Source organism: Pygocentrus nattereri, chromosome 7 (assembly GCF_015220715.1).
Source record: "Pygocentrus nattereri isolate fPygNat1 chromosome 7, fPygNat1.pri, whole genome shotgun sequence".
NCBI lineage: Eukaryota > Metazoa > Chordata > Actinopteri > Characiformes > Serrasalmidae > Pygocentrus > Pygocentrus nattereri.
Genome location: NC_051217.1, coordinates 23,184,509 through 23,207,106, shown reverse-complemented (window position 1 = coordinate 23,207,106; position 22,598 = coordinate 23,184,509). Strand labels below are relative to the sequence as shown.

Below are 22,598 nucleotides of genomic sequence, written 5' to 3'. Positions count from 1 at the left end.
TCTAAGTGAAAATGTGAAATGTTAACACGTCCTCTACAGGAACACACTCAAACATGGCATTTCCCTTCAAACTGAAGTGCACAGTTTGCTGAGTTGGAGTTAAATGAGTCGGAAAAAAAACAAAATATGAAAGGTGCCATCGCTTTTGCACAGGCCACATTTTGTGTATTGTTTTAAGTTTTTTCCACATGTTAAATTCAGCAAACCAACAGTTTTGGTGCATTAAAATGTGTGTTCGCTGTAGAACACTTTTTTTTCCACTTGGAAAATCAACAGAATATAATTTCACTAAGGGTGTACAAACTTTTGCACACAACTCACAGGATTCATTATAATTCTGAAATGTTATATAAGTAGTTTAAAGTAAACATTTAGGTTAACACTACACTGTTAGAAATAAAGGGTCTGTGCAGGTATTTTTCACTCATCAAGGTACAAACAGTGTAAACATTCCCTCAAAGCTCCAGCAGTGGTTTTAAGGTCTGATTGTGAAGCTTAAATCAGGTTTTCCAGGTGAAAAGTTGGTATTTGTACCTACAGAACAGTAGAATAAAAGACTGGAGGTGAGACGGGGTGTGTGGAGTCAGTACAGCTTAGAACAGATCATTTCAGTGGATTACGGTTCAGTTATGTTCCCTGACTAAAGGTACTGAGATGGAGCCTTGAGGGTTCCACCCCAGTGACCAGAGGGGAACTGACTCAGTGACAGGGTACTACCTTTACTTCTGAGAGTGTAGGTGCCCAATATTAGGTTAGGTGAACGCTGACATTATAATAGTGAGTGATTAAGCAAATTACACTGAGAATCATTTTTATGTGAGCGGCCCATTTGGCACCGGGACCCAAACGTACTAGTCATGCCACTCCTCCAATCTGCCGGAAAACCAGCATTCTTTACTTTTCCATCTATGACTTCATTCATACTTCATTTATGGCTTCCTTGCTACCGTCATCGTTTCTGTACCTCAAAAAATGGTAGTGATGGTAGTGATGATCTAAATAGTGATATAATATGTCATAACCTTGTATCTCCATTTTTGTTTTTGACATCCTTTGAAAATATCTGTTGCTCTTTACGTTGAGTGTAAATTCCAAGACAAACGGACTAAAAGAAATGGCCCAAAATGACTTGGGAAAAATTCTGGTTCCATTGACTTACATTAACAGTAAAGTAGTTTTTTTCCTTCTCCTGTTATTTTGGAGATACAAGGTTTTGTCTTATGTGATGAATCTGTCTAATCATGTGCTTACTTCAGAACATGGTCAGCCAATGGAATGACATTTTCTCTAGATAAAATGACTTAACAATAAAAACCCTCTAGAAATATGTTGATAAACTTCATAATATTCTTACAATAGTATCACAAAAAGACACACTAGACATACTGACTAGATTTAAGATGTTTTCAAGATAATGCTGCGATATTCAATGTCCCAAAGCAGCTTGTCCAGAAATGTGAGTGCCGTGGGTGCCCCCTAAAGGGCATCACCCAGAGAGAGTAGCCAGTATGAGGAGGAATCACTGAAAGGAACCAAGACTCCTAAGCGGAATCCATACTTCTCTGGGCTGAACTGAGAGCTGTGGAGTCCCTTTAGCCCAGAAGCTCTGATACGAGCTATGTCCTTCTCCCACTTATAGATGGTCTGGCCAAAAACCAGACTGTCCGTGGTTTCCTTCCCTTACCCCAAAAGTTATTCCATTAGCTGACCAGCATTTGACGTTTTCTTCTTTGGTTTTGCACTGGAGCCATGAGGCTTATGTAGCTAACAAGTAATATAAACTTAAAACCACCAAACCACAAACCAGTAATCATAAACTTGTACTTCTGTACATCTTTATAGATATTAATATACTGTGGAGAACCATCACTATTAGTGCTAAGCCTTTAGTTCAGGCCAAAAAGTCAAAAAACATCTCTATAACTCCAGCAGCACTGCTGTGTCTGATCCACTTGTACCAGCACAACACACACTAATACACCACCACCATGTCAGTGTTACTGCAGTACTGAGAATGATCCACCACCCAAATAGTACCTGCTCTGTGAGGGTCTATGGGGGTCCTGACCACTGAAGAACAGGGTAAAAGGGGGCTAACAAAGTATCAGAGAAACAGATGGACTACAGTCTGTAACTGTAGAACTACAAAGTGCAGCTATACAGTAAGTGGAGCTGATAAAACGGACAATGAGTGCAGAAACAAGGAGGTGGTCATAATGTTATGCCTGATCAGTGTATTATAATGTATAGGTTTATATTTATATATAATCATAGTTGTATTAGTACCAACAGTCCCCAGTGCCAACAGTCCAAGATTGAGGTGTCCTTGAGCAAGACACCTCACCCCCGACTGCTCCCAGGGCGCCGTGGCTAGGGCTGCCCACCACTCCGGGCAAGTGTGCTCACTGCCCCCTAGTGTGTGTGCATTCACTAGTGTGTATGTGGTGTTTCACTTCACAGATGGGTTAAATGCGGAGGTGAAAATTCCCCGTTGTGGGACTAATAAGGGTCACTTAAAAAGGACAAAACTACATGATTGTTGTTTGGTGGCTATATGCCTTGTAGCTCCAGTGCAAAACTCAGGAAGCAAACTTCAGACACCAAACATGTCTTAGCTGATTACCTACATTATGGGAAAACTGTCTAAATTAGATTTCTTGGCCTATCGCATCAGCCGATCTTCTCTCTGAGTGTGGTGATCTTGAGCAGCACTCTACGTGTGCCTTGTCTGAACTTGGACTGTGTGAAGTAGAAGAGGATGGGGTCCAGCACGCTGTTCACGCTGGCGAAGGGCCTGGTGCTCTTGTAGATGACGGCCAAGAGGTTCCGCAGCTCACAGGGTGCTGTAGGCATGGTCCGAACCAACAGGTATAGCGTTTTGGTCACGTGAAATGGCAGGAAGCTGATGGCGAAAACTATCACCACGATTACGATCATTTTGACCGCTTTGCTCTTCTTTACTTCCGCTGCTTCACCCCTAGCTTCCGCAGGGCGGCACAGCACCCTTGCCATACTGCAGTAAAGCCTCACTATGATCAGGAAGGGCACCAAAAAGCCCAAGCAGGTCAGGGCCAGTCCATATGGAACATACTGGGCAGAACGTTCAGGTACGCTAAGGTCATAGCAAACCGTGCGGTTTCTCTGGATTCCTGTGGCCGCAAACTCAAAGGTCGGAGCGACTAGCACAGCCACGGTCACCCAGACACAAGCACAAACCACCCAGGCTAGTCTACGGCCTCCCCTTTTAGGCCACTGGGCCAACGGATGGCAAATGCCCAGGTAGCGCTGGAAGCTAATGCAGGTGAGGAAGAAAATGCTACCATGAAGGTTGCTGTAGAACTGAAAGCGAACTAGCCGGCAGGTGAAGTCCCCGAAAGGCCAGTAGTCCCTTCTGGCATAGTTGTAGATTAACAAAGGCAGTGAGCAGACGTAGAGAAAGTCAGCCACCGCCAGGTTAAGCATGTAGATGTTGTTGCGGCTCAGTGCCCGGCGAGTGCCCCATATCCGCAGGATGACCGCGATGTTGAGCGGAAGGCCTATGATGAAGACGACGCTATAGACGATGGGCAGGAGAAAGCGCTTGAAGTCCTCATTGTAGGTGCAAGAGGGGAGAGCGGCAGAAGAGGAGTTGGCCATGTGCAAAGTGATTGACTGCTTCACATTCTGAAACACAAAGGAGGAAAGAATCATTTGGCATGCATGTCACAGTTCAGAAAAACATCCAGTTTACATGTTTGGTGCTTGGAGTTTGATTCTTTAGTTTTTAGATTCTTTACAGTCACTGGAGTGACTGTGCTACTGCAGTAATGGAAGGTTATACTGCACCAGTTACCACCGTGAAAACTGTAAGCTTACTTCATTACACTTGGTTCAAAGTGTGTGGAGCTGTTTAATAGACTTTTTTATGTTTATGTAGTTTCACTGTAAACTGTAGGTCCAAATGACTTAACAACAAACCTGTTTTGGTGGATGGACTACATTTCAGCTAAGACTAAAACTGTGTAAATGTGTGTTTTTTTTTTTGCTAAACTAAAACTTTAAAAATCAAATGAATCATGTCAGTGCTTGCTACTTCAACAGGCTTTAAAACAGTGCTAGAGTTTACAGTACATATGTTTAGTATAGCGGCCAGTAAGTGGAAGCACTAGGTGTTTCTAATAAAGTGGCCAGTGAGCGGAAGCACAAAGTAGGTGTTTCTAATAAAGTGGCCAGTGAGTGGAAGCACAAGGATGGTGTTTCTAATAAAGCGGCCAGCTAGTGGAAGCATAAGGTAGGTGTTTCTAATAAAGTGGTCAGTGAGTGGAGGCACAAAGTAGGCATTTCTAATAAAGTGGATTGGGAGTATTGATGTTTGGAGTCCAATTCACAGGAGTAAAGCGTGCAAGCAACAGCTAAAAGTCTTATTCTAAACTTATTAACGACCTCATTGATTAAAAGGACTCAGTCCAAGCAGCTTTTAATTCAGTCTCAAGCTCTGGGCATTGAATTATGCAGGAAGTCAGTGGTGTAATTGTGCTTGGCACAGACACCAAGAGCAATGGACATGTACATGAATCACACTAATCACGCTCTGAACCAGCCAAGCACGTTTTAATCCCTCCTGTGTGTTTCAATTAGCTAAAACCTGGCAACACAAACCCTGTCTGAGTATTAACTCCCACATGGTTGTACATGTCTGCTTGTTCGTATTTCCACAGGTGCTGCTAACATACGTGCCTAATTTAATGCAATGTAGCATTGTCCATAGCATTAATGCGTTCATTAGTAGCAATACATGTAACCTTAAACCAGCTTGTTCTGCTTCCAGACTTCCTCCCTGTTGCCAAGGTTGCAATGATAGTTGAACAGTTTATTACTGTGATTTAAGTGAAAACAAATCCAAAGCTCTGTTCCTTGAGACAGATGATTTTTCAAAATCCCTGCATAATTAAATAAATGGTTTAGGCTGATGATGTTAAACGCTCTGTTCTAGAGAAACGTACAAACAGATTTGATCACAGTGGTGGTGATAGGAAACACACATCCACCTCTAAAAGTTCCCTCACAGAAAGTTATTAAATGAATGTGTTGCTTGATGTTTGAGACATTGCTTTGTGAGAAGGCTTTGGCTTAAATCACATCTTAAATCCATTCATGGTGGAGGGGTACATACTTTGTGCAGCAAAGCAGTCACCAAAGAAACCGTAAGGGTTTCTAATAAAGTGGCCAGTGAGTGGAAGCGCAGCGTAAGGGTTCCTAATAAAGTGGCCAGTGAGTGGAAGCGCAGCGTAAGGGTTTCTAATAAAGTGGCCAGTGAGTGGAAGCGCAGCGTAAAGGTTTCTAATAAAGTGGCCAATGAGTGGAAGCGCAGCGTAAGGGTTTCTAATAAAGTGGCCAGTGCGTGGAAGCGCAGCGTAAGGGTTTCTAATAAAGTGGCCAGTGAGTGGAAGTGCAGCGTAAGGGTTTCTAATAAAGTGGCCAGTGAGTGGAAGCGCAGCGTAAGGGTTTCTAATAAAGTGGCCAGTGAGTGGAAGCGCAGCGTAAGGGTTTCTAATAAAGTGGCCAGTGAGTGGAAGCGCAGCGTAAGGGTTTCTAATAAAGTGGCCAGTGAGTGGAAGCGCAGCTTAAGGGTTTCTAATAAAGTGGCCAGTGAGTGTAAGCGCAGCGTAAGGGTTTCTAATAAAGTGGCCAGTGCGTGGAAGCGCAGCGTAAGGGTTTCTAATAAAGTGGCCAGTGAGTGTAAGCGCAGCGTAAGGGTTTCTAATAAAGTGGCCAGTGCGTGGAAGCGCAGCGTAAGGGTTTCTAATAAAGTGGCCAGTGAGTGGAAGCGCAGCGTAAGGGTTTCTAATAAAGTGGCCAGTGAGTGGAAGCGCAGCGTAAGGGTTTCTAATAAAGTGGCCAGTGAGTGGAAGCGCAGCGTAAGGGTTTCTAATAAAGTGGCCAGTGAGTGGAAGCGCAGCGTAAGGGTTTCTAATAAAGTGGCCAGTGCGTGGAAGCGCAGCGTAGGGTTTCTAATAAAGTGGCCAGTGAGTGGAAGCGCAGCGTAAGGGTTTCTAATAAAGTGGCCAGTGCGTGGAAGCGCAGCGTAGGGTTTCTAATAAAGTGGCCAGTGCCTATTGTCTTGGTAATGATAAGGAATGCTTTGGAAGCGCCAACCCCCTTGCCCACAGAAAGCTCCTACAGATCCCAAAGCACCTAACGTGACACAACTTGAAGGTGAACTTGAAGTTACAACCTGAGTGTCTATGTTACCGATCCTACAGCACGACGGAGAATTTGTAGAATCGTGTTTCAAAAGTTATAATTCAAGGGCGTGTAGTAGTGACGGACAGAGCAGTGGCGATTTCTCTAAGACTGTAAGGGAAGCTCAGCTTCCCCTAAAATGTCAAAAATTTAATGGTCAAATATGTACAGCTGTGTTAACATTTCAGTGACTACAAATGCGTCAGAAGCCCAGCGTCTATTCACTTCAACAGGACTGCATGAGACGTTTTTTTTTCATCCTGAAATCTCAGTCATGCTAGTGTTAAAGCCTGTAAACAGTGGAAAAGCAGCTCATCTCACCTTTTTCTCCTTCGCCTGGCTCTAATAATGAAGCTGAGAGCTGATCAGAGTTAATGATCTTCTCAGAGAAGCTCGTTCTGCTCGTTAGTTTATCCTGATGATGCTTGTGATTCTAGTGGCTCAGTGTTGATATTGCAAAATTTTTTTAACTTCTGTTCGGCGCTGTTACCATGGTAACGCTGAACAATGGCACAGTGCAGTGGAAAAGAAGCACATGAATTCCGATCTGACCGTCAAATTAAGGTCACATGGCCACGAATCGGATATGTATCCGATCTAGGACCACATATGAAAGTGGCTCAGGTCTGATTTAAAAAGATCCGATCTGTGACACTTCAGCCTGATAATGTGAACGTAGCCAAAATGTTCTGTAATTACAGATTTTTCACCAGACAGGTCTCCAAATCCAAAACTTACAGTGTTTCTTTACATTTGTTTTAGATTAAGTCACCCTTATTATTCCCACAATGGGGAAATTTCACCTCCGCATTTAACCCATCTGTGCAGTGAAACACTACATACACACTAGTGAAGACACATACTAGGGGGCAGTGAGCACACTTGCCCTGAGCGGAGGGCAGCCTTATCCACAGCGCCCGGGGAGCAGTTGGCGGTTAGGTGTCTTGCTCAACGGCACTTCAGTCACGTACTGTCGGCTCAGAGGACTGAACTGGCAACTTTCCAGTCACGAGGCCGGTTCCCTAACCTCCAGCCCATGACTGTCTCCCTAACCGGGAGCATGTAGAAGGGTTATTTTTAGACTGTATTTTGTCAAACTTTTGCATACAGCTCTATATACCAGGTGTTTCTGATATAAACACTACACTAAACTACTAAACAACTGGTAAAAAATAATGAATGAAACAAACTCCACCTCATTCTGAAACAGGGCAGTTGCAGCTAAACTGTGTGTTCAGTGACTGACTCACACTTTACTGAATGAACCCACCTACTCCAACTGTTCTGATGTAAGAAAAGCGGAAATACAGCAGACTTTCACATCCTGGCATGACTGTGGAGTTCAGTGTATCTGCAACTTGGACAGCGGAAAGTGAACAGCTCACCCTGTGAAAAGAAAACACTATGGCACACCCAGATTGCACAACGGCTGCCCACCGCCTGAGCCTGTTAGAATTCATCTGCCCACATTTGTGGATGACGAAATTCGCACAAGCTCACTAGCTCAGCCTAGTCCGAGCTGGACCACTTATTCAGTATAAGTCTAGACAGGTTGGTGAACAGGATGTTGGCTATGCAGAAGTTAAACACCACTAAGGTTGAGAAACCTTCAAAGAACATTTCAACTGATAAACATGGGCACATTCAAGTATAGAGTAAATGGGTGAGTCCTTGAATTAGGGTCTACACTTACAGATATGCATGCAAGCACTTAAAGTAAAGGTAAAGACATTTTATACATCAGTAAACTGTCCAATTTCTCTATAGTTAAATGGCTAAGATGTTAATAGAGTCAGAGTGGTTTGGGGTGAAATACTCCATTCTAGAGAAACTTGGGCCCGAATCCCATTTCTTATTCTTACCCCTGCTCCTTGTTTTCTAGTGTCATCTTGCCCGTTGGTACTGAATTACAAGGGGTAGTGGTTGGAATCTTCTTCTACTAAATGAGACCCTCAAATAAAAAGAGCATCACTTCATTAACAGCTACTAGCGCTGCTCTGTAGGCGACCCTGCCTGTCTGTAGTGATAGCAAGGCGAGGGGTGAAATGGGATTGGGCATTACAGTCAGAATTGTTCACAGTAGTAGTGATAGAAACCAGATGTCCACCTCTAAAACCTCCCTCACAGATAATGATTACATGAAATGGTTATGAATTCACTGCCTGATGTCTGAGATGTTGTTCATTCTTGGTGTACGGATAAATGCAGGCCATAAAGTTTCCAAAGAAAACATACTTTCCACTATTTTCCCATCATCAACATGCCATATAAAAAAGATATGTATGGGTTCACTGGTGGTTCTGGATAGTAAATAAAATGGCCATATTTGTGTTGGCATCATGGAGACCACTGGTTCCTATCACCACCACTGGAAAGAAATCAGAGTCTGTGAGTTTCTCTAGAAAGGATCATTTCACATCAAAACACTGAATCACTTTGTTTACATACATTCACTGCCATGAAACATCTGGAGTATTCCACAACACACATATTCAACAGGAATCATCTAGATTTTCTGAAGAACATGGGAAAAAGAAAAAAAAGTGGCATTGGCGGAGGAGCTCACTTTGAAAAGAGGCTGACAGCAAATGATTTATGTGAAAAAGAAATGAAAGGTAAATTATTAAAATGTCCTTAATAGACATCTGAAGTCAGAATTCACATTCTTTTCTCTCTCAGAGCGACGCAGAGAAATTTGTTCATGCGTTTGTTACAGCAGAGTTGATCACTGTAATGATTTTCTTACTGGACTTCCTAAGAAAAATACATCCTTTACACCTCGTACAAAACACAGCAGCATCCTAAGAAAACTAAACAGAGAGATCAGATCAGTCCTGCTTTAAAAGAGCTGCACTGGCTGCCTGTTATCATTCAGGATAGATTTTAAGGTTCTGCTACTAGTTTTTAAGGCTCTAATTGACCTTAAAGCACCACTTACATCACAGAGTGTCTGTCTGTTTATGATCTTAGATCTGCAGATACCGACCTTCTGCAAAACCGGTAAAATACGGAAAGACTCGTTCAGTTATTCTGCTTCTAAACTGTGGAGCTTAGTTCACCTTTTATAAGACAGTCAAGCTCAGAGCTCACTTTTAAGAATGTAATTAAAACTACGTCTCGTGGTGTTTATCTTTTTTGATCTGTGTCATTTTCTTATATGATCCTAAATTAAAACTTATTTATTGTATAACTATTAAGCTTTATCGCCTGAGCTGTGACCGGCATGAAAAGCGCTATATAAATACACACATACACACACCATCTAAGCCACTTCTCTTTCTGGGTCACAGGTACTGGAGCCTATCCCAGCAGACACTGGGCAGAAGGCTACACACCAGACAGGTCACCAGTCCAGCACAGTGTAGCGTCGCAGATGAAATCAGACGCTTGAGGAACAAGGTAATGAACAAGGTAAAAGACGTAATCCAAGTTAAAACTCTGCCATGCAAAGCGAAAGCCACATATCAACACCACCCAGAAACGCTGCCGGCTTCTCTGGGCCCGAGCTCATCTGAGATGGTCCACATTTCAAATAGTTTTTGGAAATCATGGACGTCGTGTCCTCCGGGCCAAAGAAGAAAAGGACTGTCCGGATTGTTATCAGCGCAAAGTTCAAAAGCCAGCATCTCTGATGGTATGGTTGTGTGTTAGTGCCATAAAAAGTGCCATCAAAACCATAAAAGCCTCACATGAAATTTTCACTTCATTTCATTTAGGCATTTGGCTGACGCTCTTATCCAGAGCAACAAGAGGGAGTGTGTTAGGCGTCTTGCCCAAGGACTCTTATTGGTATAGTGTAGGGCAAAGTTTAGCGTAGTTTTACTGTTAATCAATTTCATCTTTGGCGTATCTGATCAAACTCCGTCTGGTGGGAGTGCATATAGGTTTCAGTATAATAAGTTAATAACGTAAACAATAAATGCTTGATTTGTGGTTAACTAACCAAATCTATTTTTGATATCATCTGTAATGCTGATAAAAAGAGGAACAATTAAAAATAACAGCAATACTGATCGTTATTGTGCACACTGCAATCCAATGCAAAGTTGGATGGACTTATTTTGCTATAAACAAGTGCTGTAATTATTCCATGTTCCGTTTGAAGACGTATTTCACTGGGTTTAGTTTTAAATGTCCTCACAGGCAGTCAAGTCTGTGCTCTTTCCATGCAGCTTTAACAGAAAAAAATAACATACAAAATAAAGTGTATTTTTAATGTTCCCATAGGCTAAATGGAACCCTGGCTGTGGAATCACCCAATTCACCCGAACGGTTTTGTCTTTATTTACAAGAGCTCATGAAAAAGGCTTAAACTCATTCTGTCTATTTTTAAAAACACTTCTTATGATAATCTGAAACACTCCAGCAGGGCCAGCTGGCACCACAGTATCATTATTATTACTATTATTAGTGGCACCGGTAATGAATCCTCTTCCCCGGAAGGCGCTCCTTAAGATGTCTTTCCAACCTGTTTTCAATTCTAAATCACAGATTAGCAGCTGTGCGTTACTAAAAAAGGAACAAAATAAAAGAGAAGAAGAGCAGGAAATTTGGCATCTTCGACTTCACTGTTATTGGTGTTTCCGCTAAAAGTTCTGATTTATCAGACGTCTTTGCTCTCATGGGATCAGGCTCTGTCGTTCTCAGGACACTTCATGGTGATTTCCTCTGAAGCTTCTCACAGGAGAGCTGATCTAGAATGGGCTCCTGCCAGAAATAAGAGAGCGACCTGATCCGAGATCAGCACTTCCCCTTCTCTGAGAAGCCCTGTGACATGGACCTGATCCTCAGTGCTCTGACTCTGATGCAATAACTAATGAAACATGATATAAAGTGTAATTAAAGTTTAATATGAAACACACACTAACCCATCACTGCAGGAAAATAGTACATTTGCAAGTGAAACAACCTTGAATCTGTTCAGTGGGTAAGTATGTCTCATTATGAGTTGCTGTCAGCCTGTTATTGCATTATTCAACCAACAGTCATGTGCAAAAGTTTGGGGACCACAGTTAAAAATCAACACTTCCTGAATAAGTTAACACATACACCACTGTTTATCTGCTAAGTTTAAAAAACTCACAATGTAGCCTGTGCCAAATTTACGGCATTCAATATAATCCTATTACTCTATCATTCTATATCAGCAGTGCATTCACTTCCTGAGACAGATGAAAAGAGCACACCTCCCACCTCCGATTCTCACCACCTTCTACAGAGGCACTGTAGAGAGCATACTGACCAGTTGCATCTCTGTCTGGGCAGAAGCCTGAATATATATCTATATATTCTCTCGCTGCTGTCAGAACAAAACCTCGTATCTCCATTTTTGTCATTTTTCAGTTTTTGACATAATTTGAAAATGTCTGTTACCCTTTACATTGTATATGAATTTCATGATGAAAGGACCAAAACAAACAGCCCAAGATGACTTGGAAAAATTCTGGTTCCATCGACTTACATTAAAGGTAAAGTGGGTTTTTCCTTGTCCTATAAAGTTAGCATCATGGAGATATGAGGTTTTCTTCTTTCTAGCGATATATATATATATATATATATATATATATATATACACACACACACACACACACACACACACACACATATATATATATATATATATATATATATATATATATATATGTGTGTGTGTGTATATATATATATATATATATATATATATATATATATATATATATATATATGTGTGTGTGTGTATATATATATATATATATATATATATATATATATATATATACACACACACACACACATATACATACACATTCACAAATATTAGTAACCACCTGGAATACCTTAACAATGGCCTATCAAAGATGCTATAATAACACCTGAGCAACCACCTCAGATTTTGTAGCTATGGCATGGTTAAATAAGCTTAAAGTTCCTTCATGATCCTTCCCCTCCAGCTTATGTTCTATTTTTTCCAGTATATTAAACTCTATTAAGAATAATTCTAACTTGGGAAAAAAAATGTCATATTTAAGTGTGTTCTTTGTAGAGGGTGTGATACCTTATTCTCACTTCGAAAATCAACACAACATGGAAAAACACAGAATTCCACTGGGGGTATTCAAACTTTTGCATACAATTATATTTTGAAATATTCTACTTGTATGCAATTTAGTGAAATGGTGTCAATGTTCCCAATGGAGTACAACGTCAGTAATTAACACACGTATGAATGTCTTAAATTGGTTGAATCATCACACTCACGCACACACAGACACACACACAGACACACACACACACACACACACACACACACACACATATATATATATATATATATATATATATATATATATATATATATATATATATATATATCTCTTCTAAGCCACTTGTCCTTATGGGTCGTATGAGGATATTCTTACCACACCTTATAATAGAACTATAAGACATGCTGAATACATTTGAGATTATTACATTATTAGTTGTGCTGGTGATCTTTACAGGTCCTACTGTGTGCGCAGACTGACTGAGCTGTACAGCTGCACAATGAGAGACTTTATGGCTGCAGGGTAAACACTCATTATCAACCGGCATTCGCAAACTTGTCGTTGTCTCTAGGGCCTGGATAGGCCTGTCGCGATAATTACATTATCGACTTATCGTACGATAATTTTTTTAACCGCGATCATTTTTGCCGATGTCGATAATTGGCCATTGGGTTTCCGCGCAAATTTGTTTACATGAGAATAAACCGCAACTTTTCACAAAGATTTCAGAAAGTCACGCAGTGCTGCTCTCTCGCCCCCCCCCCCTTAACACTAATTTGGGAAGGGAAGACGAATCTGTGATCAGAGAGCGACACCCACCGGTTAGGAAATGAGTGCAGTACACGGAGAGCGTATGCGTCAATAACAGTGCCTCCATACACACAGGTGGAGATGTGTTAGCTCGCGACTTTCTTAAAACTAAACAGCTCCAGCAAGAACGTTTAGAGTCGTCCAGTCCAGATGGACTTTGTTTCAAAGCCACATTCCACGGCTCCGGTGTGGGAGTATTTTGGCTTTAAGCCAAATGAGCCTGGAGAACCCATCAATGTGAATGAGCCGGTATGTCGACTTTGTTTCAAAACGGTGTCAACGAAAGCTGGCAATACAACTTTTAAAGCACAGGTCACATTTAAAGCACAACCATCCAGCCCAGTTTTCTGAGCTGAAAACAAAAACTTCAGCTGGAGAGGGGTCTTCCCGAGCTGGAGAGGGGTCTTCCCGTCAGGTGGCTATTACGGATGCCTTTGTTATAAACATGCTGCAAAGATTTGACAAGCAGTATGAACTGCCAAAGAAAACATATCTCCCAACCTGCCATTCCAACCTTATATAATGAAGTGAAAGATGGCATTCTGAAGGAAATTAAAGACATCTCATTTTACTCTGCCACTACAGGTATGTGGTCAAGCTCAAATATGACCCCATACATGAGCTTTACAATACATTACATTACTGCAAACTGGACGCTGCAATCAAAATGTTTAGAGACCAGATTTGTGCCGATAACCATACTGAACCATACTGCTGATGTCCTTGCAGAAGCCCTTCAGTCTGCTTTAGCAGCCTGGGGTTTGGATGAACATAAGATGGCCTGTATAACCACAGACAATGGTCGTAATATTGCGGCAGCTGTACACAGTCTTGGCTGGCCATGGCTCAATTGCTTTGGCCACAACCTCCATTTGGCCGTTTGTCATGGTTTGGACAGTGACAAGGATCGCACCGCACATGCCATGGGAGTCTGCAGAAATCTGGTCAAGACCTTCAATTTAAGTTTGCTAAAGAAGAGAGACCTGAGGAAGGCACAGACTGAAGCCAGTCTACCTCAACACAGTCTAGTACTGGTGAGTAACTAATACATAAATATTCATTTAAAAATATTATATTTAATTTATACCTTAGTTTGGGTCCTGTAATATACATATTTTTTTGAGTATGTATGTATGTATTATCTAATTGGTTACATGTTACATATAAATGAAAAATTGTGATTTATGGACATTTAAAGCAACATGCTGATGTAGACTAACTATTAAAAAAAAGAACAATGTTATCTTTCCCTCAGGATGTTGCTACAAGATGGGGCAGCAAGCAAAAGATGATAGACAGGGTGCTAGAGCAACTGCCAGCCATAAGACGAGTCTTGGTTGAAGACCGGAAGCATGGCCATCTCAACCCAACCTGGCAGGATGTGTCTGTGTTAGAATCCATTAATGCAGCAATGAAGCCAGTGGCTGATATCACAGACGTTCTCTCAGGGGAAAAATATGTCACTGTGTCCTCAGTAAAGCTTGTGTTGGAACTTCTCAAAGGTGAACTGTTATCTCCAGACCCCAGCGACACTGAACTTACAGCAAAGATAAAGGAAAACATGTGCAGAGTACTGACAGAGAAATACAGCCCTCCTGAAATCCAAGACCTCCTGAGAAAAGCCACCATCTTGGATCCAAGGTATCGTGGTAGCATGGAGGATGAAGAGGTCTTGGATGATGTCAAACATCAGCTTGTGCAAGAGCTACTTGACATGAAAGAAGAGGGACGAAGTGAAGAAAGTGCCAGTACTGAAAACGATGGAGATGGTGGTTCTGAACATGCAGCATCCAAGAAGAAAATGCTGAGTGACCTTCTTCAGAACAGAAGAGCTAAACTCACAAGTCTTCAGACGCAGATTGTATCACTACCAAAAAGAGTGCAGGCTGATGCAGAGCTGACCAAATTCATCCAGGAAGAAGTTGTGGATGCAACATCTGATCCTCTGATGTGGTGGCGTGACAATCACAGAAGATTTCCTCTTATAGGCAAGCTGGCACAAAAATATATGTGCATTTGTGCAACAAGCACTAGCTCAGAGAGAACGTTCAGCACAGCTGGGAATATTGTTACCCCAGAGAGATCCTGCCTCAAGCCCCACAAGGTAAACATGTTGGTGTTCCTTGCTCGGAATTTGTCTGACAGTTAAAATACATATATAGCAAGAGCTATGGCCTGCTGAGCCACCTGTGTCTTTGATCATATGGACACTTTTTGTGAATTTGTGATTCGTATCACTGTGATTTATAGCATATACATTTATGATCAGATAAGAGAGACTCCAAGTAGCTTTGTGTTATGTTCAGAGTTTAAAAAAGTTGAATTAATGTAAATGTTACTTTAATATTTATGTTGTTACTTAATGTTGCAATGCCATTCTTTTGCACTTTTTGTTAAAGAGTTTATTTTGTTATAAAGGTCTGTTTAATATTTTGTGCAATTTTCTCAGAATCCACAGAGCCCAAGTGTGGTTGTATTTTATTTGTTTTATTTATATGGGATATTAAAATATTTTCACATTGGAAGCCAAATGTCTGTTCTAAAAGTTCATTTCACGTTAAAATGGTGTAATTGTATTATTATGCTACTATATTATTATTGTGGCACATTGTCTTAAAGCTCCTTTGGGGAGCCCAGAAGCAAGAAAAAAGTATATAATGGCACTTTAAAATGACAATATTATCGTTTATCGCAATAATTTCTGGGACAATATATCGTTCTGAAAATTTTGTTATCGTGACAGGCCTAGGCCTGGATCAAGAGCATTGATATAGTTTAGCCCTTCCCACTCATGCTGAGGTTATAAGGAGTGATCCAGGCTGGACTGCTTTTAGAATGAAGCGCAATACAGGGCAGCCAATCAGAACAGAGTTCATTGGCAAATATCAATCTTAAAGGCACAGTAACAAAAACAGCCCTTCTAAATCTAGAGCCCATGAGTCAAACTCAAGGCCACACCAGACTCATGACACAGATCCTCTCCGGCCCACAAAAGTATTTTCATTTTTTATTAATATTAGCCTGTTTCACAATGTGCTGCACGACAGTCCCCAACATGCACTGCAACGTAATGCGCCCGGTCTCTCCTACCCCAACAACAGTCTATGGCACAGCGGTTACACCTCAATTCTACACAACAGTCAAATCACCAAACACACTAACTGTTATCTTAGCAGCCCAGAAATGAGCCCAAGTCTTAATGAACTTGCAGCGATGAAAGGAGGCCAGGTGTCTGGTTCAAGCATGGTGTGTGATTCATGGTTGGGATAGTGTAGTGGTTAACACCTCTGCCTTCTACACTGTAAACTGGGGTTCAATCCCCACCTGGGTAAATGCCCTGCACTATACCAATAAAAGTCCTTGGGCAAGACTCCTAACACTACCTGTGTAAGAATGATCAAACTGTAAGTCGCTCTGGATAGAGCATCTGCCAAATACTTCAAAAATATAAACAGATAGGTTTAAAAGACTGAGCTCCTGGGGACATTTACATTTTGAATATTTCAAGTGTCCATGTAATATTTCACAGTCGACTACAAGCTTCTGTATCTGGCCCACAGATTCGTTGAGATTTTTTTAATATGGTGGTTGAGGCTGACACACCTGATCTAAAGGATAAAGAGAGGTTAGAAAGCGCCCAATTCTGACTGATTTTTGCACATAAAACCACACAAACATCACCAGTACATGAATAAATAACACAATATGAGAGGAAATAACAGTATAGGCCAATTTACAGCAAAGGCAGAAAGAAAACATGCTGATTTGTATTAAAAATAGCTTGAAAAGCTGCATGTCTTCAAACATTTGATAGGCTGTGCAGCACTCCGCACTCTGACAGGTGGGAGATGAGCCTGTGCAGCAGATGACAGGCCGAAGATAGCTGTGTGAGAGCCGGACTCGGAGAGCTCGTCACGTGGGCCGGAGCGGAGTGTTCCTGAAGTGAGCTTATTATAGACATAACACAACACTAATGACCCACATTGCAGACTCCCAACACTGAACCGATCACAGCCAGCAGCCACACGCAGCCCTCTGCCCTCTATTACACTGTCATCCCCCTTATACATGCAGCGTGAGGCAAAAATTTAGGGAAACCCTTCTTTCTAAATAGCTTTTAGTTCAGACGAGCTTGCTTGAAGCTCCTGAGGAAGAGGACAGTCATCAAACAGAACAGACGGATGCAATTAGAGGGACCGTAAACAAACAATTTAAGGAGAAGTCCACCAACTTGTCACAATTTCTGCATAAATCTATTGATAACAAGTCATTCAGAGTGGTCTGATGTGAAAAGTTTCACTGTACAGGATTTTGTTACAGTGGTGGTGATAGGAACCAGAATGTCTGCAACAAAATACACATTTTATTTACCATCCAAAACCACAAGTGAACCTACATGTCTTCTTTCTGTGTAATGATGATGATGGTAAAATAGCGGTATATCAGAGGCTACTTTGGAAACTATTTTGCTACACAACACACAAATGTATCCCTCATGAATGGATTAAAAAAAAAAAACATCTCAGGCGTCAGGCAGTATATTCATAACCATCTGATGTAATAACTTTCTGTGAGGGAGAAGCATGCTGCTGCACTGACTTGAACTATTTAATCATAGTCACTGCTTCACCTGCCTTTCCCCTTTTCTGTATTTAATAGTTTATACCAATGTTAAAACCTTATCCTCTGTTCATTTTGCTCTTGTGTTGAGTCTCAGTTCCTCTCAAGGTTTCTTCCTCTTGTTTTTAGGGGGTTTTCTGTCAACGACGGCGACACTCATGGGGGCTCGGACCAGGATTTTACTGTAAATGTGCTTTGCGACAACACCTTTTGTAAAAAGTGCTATTTAAATAAACTTTGACTTGACCTAAACTCTTTAGACATCTGGTTCCTATCACCACCACTGTGAACAATTCTGACTCTGCAAGTTTCTCTAGAATGGAGCATTTCACACCAAACCACTCTGAATGACTTTGTTTATACATTAACCACCTAAAATCTCAGGTTTATTCCATACTTAGGCTTCTTCTTCTTTTTTATCTTCTTCTTCTTCTTTCGGCTGCTCCCTTTATGGGTCGCCACAGCGGATCATCTGCCTCCATCTTGCCCTATCCACTGTCTCCTCTACTTTTACACCAACCATCTCTATGTCCACCTTCACTACATCCATAAACCTTCTCTAAGGTCTACCTCTTCTCCTTCTACACGGCCGCTCCATCTTCAATATTCTTTGACCAATATATCCACTATTCCTCCTCAACACATGTCCAAACCATCTCAACCTGGCCTCTCTGGCTTTATCTCCAAACTGCTCCACCTTCACTGTCCCTCTGATCTGCTCATTTCTAATCTTGTCCATCCTTGTCACTCCCAAAGAAAATCTCAGCATCTTCATCTCCGCCACCTCCAGCTCAGCCTCCTTTTAGACAGAGCCACAGTCTCCAAACCATACATCATAGCAGGACGCACTACTGTCTTGTAAACCTTCCCTTTCACTCTTGCTGCTATCCTTCTGTCACACATCAGCCCTGACACCCGTCTCCACCCACTCCATCCTGGCTGCACCCTCTTCTTCACCTCTTTTCTACACTGTCCATTGCTCTGGATGGTTGACCCAAGATATTTGAAGTCATCCACCTTTACGACCTCTACTCCTTGCATCTTCACCTTTCCACCTGCCTCCCTCTCATTCACACACATGTATTCTGTCTTGTCTCTACTGACCTTCATTCCTCTCCTCTCCAGTGCAAACCTCCACCTCTCCAGATTCTCTTCCACCTGCTCTCTACTCTCACCACAGATTGCAATGTCATCTGCAAACATCATGGTCCATGGAGCCTCCTGCCTGACCTCATCTGTCAACCTGTCCACCAACATTGCAAACAAGAAGGGGCTCAAAGCTGATCCCTGATGTAACCCTACCTTCACCTTGAAACCATTTGTCACTCCAACTGCACACCTCACCAATGTCTCACTATCCTCATACATGTCCTGCACCACCCTAACATACTTTTCAGCTACACCTGACTTCCTCATACAGTACCACAGTTCCTCTCTTGGCGCCCTATCATATGCCTTCTCTAGATCCACAAAGAAACAATGCAGCTCCTTCTGACCTTCTCTGTACTTCTCTACCAACACTCTCAACGCAAAAATTGCATCTGTGGTACTCTTTCTGGGCATGAAACCAAACTGCTGCTCACTGATCTGGACCTCTCGCCTTAGCCTTGCTTCAACAACTCTTTCCCATACCTTCATGGGGTGGCTCATCAACTTTATACCTCTGTAGTTACTGCAGCTCTGCACATCACCCTTGTTCTTAAAAATGGGGACCAATACAATGCTTCTCCACTCATCAGGCATCCTCTCACTCTCCAGGATTTTGTTAAACAACCTGGTTAAAAAGTCCACTGCCTTCTCTCCTAAACATCTCCATATCTCCACAAGTATGTCATCTGGACCAACTGCCTTTCCATTCTTCATCCTTTTTAAAGCTGCCCTCACTTCCACCTTACCAATTCTCTGCACTTCCTGATCCACTATCTCTCCCCCCGTTGTCCTCCTCTCTCTCTCATTTTCCTCATTCATTAGTTCTTCAAAGTACTCCTTCCATCTACTCAACACTCTCTGTTCACTCACTAGAACATTTCCCTCTCTATCCTTTATCAGCCTAACCTCCTGTACATCCTTTCCAGCTCTATCTCTCTGTTTAGCCAAACAATAAAAGTCCTTTACTCCTTCTTTACTGTCTAGCCTCTCATACAGCTCATCATAGGCCTGAGCCTTTGCCTTTGCCACCATTCTTTTCACTATGCGACTAGCCTCACAGTACTCCTGCCTACTTCCTTCATCTCTCTGGTTATCCCACTTTTTCTTAGCTGCCTTCTTCTTCTGAATACTCTCCTGGACTTCCTCATTCCACCACCAACTTTCCTTGTCTTCTTTCCTCTGACCAGACGAAACACCCAACACATTCTTGCCAGTTTCTCTCACCACCTTAGCTGCAGTTTCCCAGTCCTCAGGTAGCTCCTCACTGCCCCCAAGGGCCTGTTGCAATTTTTCCCTGAACTGCCTGCAACCATCCTCCTCCTTCAGCTTCCACCATCTAATCATTGGCTCTGTCTTCACTCTCTTCCTCTTCTTTGTTTCTACTCTCATTCTACAGACAACCACCCTATGCTGCCTTGCTACACTTTCCCCTGGTAGCACTTTACAATCTCCAATCTCCTTTAGGTGGCATCTCCTGCTAAGGATATAATCCACCTGTGTGCACCTCCCTCCACTCTTGTATATCACCCTGTGTTCTTCCCTCTTCTGAAAATACATGTTCACCACAGCCATTTCCATTCTCTTTGCAAAATCTACAACCATCTGACCTTCCGCATTTCTGTCTTTCACACCATACATACCCAGCACCTCTTCATCCCCTCTGTTCCCTTCACCAACATGTCCATTGAAGTCTGCACCAATCATTAATCTATCCTTTCTAGGGACACCATCTACCTCTTCATCCATCTTACTCCAAAATTCCTCTTTATCCTCTAACTGACAACCAACCTGTGGTGCATATGAACTGACCACATTCAAAATTACACCATCAACCTCCAACTTCAGGCTCATGATCCTGTCTGACACTCTCTTTACATCCAGAACACTTTTCACAAGCTGTTCCTTTAGGATTATCCCTACTCCATTTCTCTTCCTCTCTACACCATGATAGAACAGTTTGAATCCACCTCCAATGTTCCTGGCCTTGCTTCCTTTCCATCTGGTCTCCTGGACACACAGAATATCTACCTTCCTTCTCTCCATCATGTCTGCAAGCTCTCTGCCTTTACCAGTCATTGTCCCTATGTTCAGAGTCCCTACTCTAACCTCCACACTCCTGCCTTCCTCCTCTCCTCTTTGATGGTCTTCGACCTACAATAGTCCAATTTCCACCGGCACCCTGCTGGTCAACAGCACCGGAGGCGGTCGTTGTTAACCCGGGCCTCGACCGATCCAGTATGGCAAACATATTTGTGATCCGCATGATAGTTTTGGCACAAGTTTTTCGCCGGATGCCCTTCCTGACGCAACCCTCACTATTTATCTGGGCTTGGGACCGGCACCAGAAGTACACAAAGTACACCCCTAATGGCTGGTTTTTATTCCATAATTTGGCTTATTATTCATTAACTACAGGGACTTCGATACAAACTGGCTGGGTTATTCTTAGGTTATAGAAGTTTGTAATAAAACTTTGGGACCTGGCCAAAGTAAGGGGTTAACCAAGTAGTTACAAAGAAAGTTTGAAAAATTGGTGGAATTCCCCTTCATGAAGCCTAAAGAGAAGGCAGGACAATCTGCAGAAACACTGTCCATGTGGTCACTGGAGTTGGGACTGGCTTGATAACACCTAATAATAATAATAATAATAATAACAATAATAAGTGTTTTCTTTGTCAATGTGCCATAACGTAACATAATACATAGTTGTTTCAATCTTTGTTTGTTTTCACAAAAGCGGTAAAACCAAAGGAACAGATGAGAACTGATAAGAGTTCTGAGCTGGGAATAAAGCCAAAGGCCATATATTTTATCCCCTTGTTATGATGTCAGCACTCATCAGCACTCAAACCAAACCGCCTTCAGGCTAAAAGTGCTCCAATATAAGCTTTTAACAATAGTTTGGGAAAGAAAACTGTTAAATCATTATTATAAAAGCTACTCTTGTGGTTGTTGAGTCTTAAATATGCAGAAATCATTAGCACAGAGCTGTTTTGTGCCAACAAAACCTTTGCAGGTATTTTGTCTCACTTGAAGCTGCATTGTGTACGTTTTGGGGGATTTGAAGACCACTCTGGAGGAAATGTTCAATGTATAATGTGGGTTGTGCTTCGGACCCCTTCCCCATACAGATGAATCTGATGATTGTGATCGTGCTGAAGAGAATTCAAAGCTTGTCAAAACTTGGAATGATCTACTACTGTTATCATTTCTTCATTAGTGTAATGTTAATTCTGAATTTAGGACTTAAACATCATTTTTTAATTTAATTCTAAACAAAGTCAGTATTTTGCACACAGAGGAACTAGGCCTTCACATTTGACCCAACATACTGTTGGCTGAGGGGATCGAACTGATCACCTTCTGGCCGCAAGGCTAGTTGCCTAACCTCCAGCCCACAATTGCCCTTATGTGAACAAGCCAGATGTTCTTTTTAGCTACATTCACATTAAAAGGCTCATTTCTCAAATCCGATCTCTCTGACTCGATGGTTTACCCTCGTTTAGGCAAGTGACTCAAATCTGTCATTAATGTGATGAACCGGCGTCCTGAAATGACCCTCATCAGCTCATCCTACTCAGTAATGTCACGTGACTGAATCACTGCATCATCAGCACAAACTAACAAGCAGAACGAGCTTTGCTGAGAAGATCATTAACTCTGATCAGCTCTCAGCTTCATTATTAGAGCCAGACGAAGGAGAAAGGTCAAATGGTTGGATTTGAAAAGATCGGATTTGCGTCCACACAGCCCTGAAATCAGATCTGAGTCACA

The 22,598-nt window shown here is 42.0% G+C and overlaps 2 protein-coding genes across 3 annotated transcripts in view; one reads left to right on the top strand and one right to left on the bottom strand.

Annotated features, from left to right (window-relative positions):
* Window positions 1–2,202: 2,202 nt before the first annotated feature.
* Window positions 2,203–22,598, bottom strand: part of LOC108431164 (P2Y purinoceptor 3) — a 55,056-nt gene continuing 34,660 nt past the window's right edge. The window contains exons 2-3 of one of the 2 annotated variants that reach the window (XM_017704150.2): window positions 7,493–7,608; window positions 2,203–3,663 (exon numbers count right to left, since the gene is read on the bottom strand). In XM_017704150.2, coding sequence (XP_017559639.1) covers window positions 2,671–3,636 — 966 coding nt within the window. In that variant the 5' untranslated portion in view covers window positions 3,637–3,663; window positions 7,493–7,608 and the 3' untranslated portion in view covers window positions 2,203–2,670. The remainder of the gene's footprint in view (window positions 3,664–7,492; window positions 7,609–22,598) is intronic. The other variant, XM_017704149.2, reaches the window with a different exon arrangement.
* On the top strand, window positions 14,016–15,235 carry LOC108431163 (E3 SUMO-protein ligase ZBED1-like). The gene is made up of 2 exons (XM_017704147.2): window positions 14,016–14,089; window positions 14,311–15,235. Exon 2 carries the CDS (start codon window positions 14,344–14,346, stop codon window positions 15,202–15,204), a length of 861 nt encoding a protein of 286 aa, XP_017559636.2. The 5' UTR covers window positions 14,016–14,089; window positions 14,311–14,343; the 3' UTR covers window positions 15,205–15,235.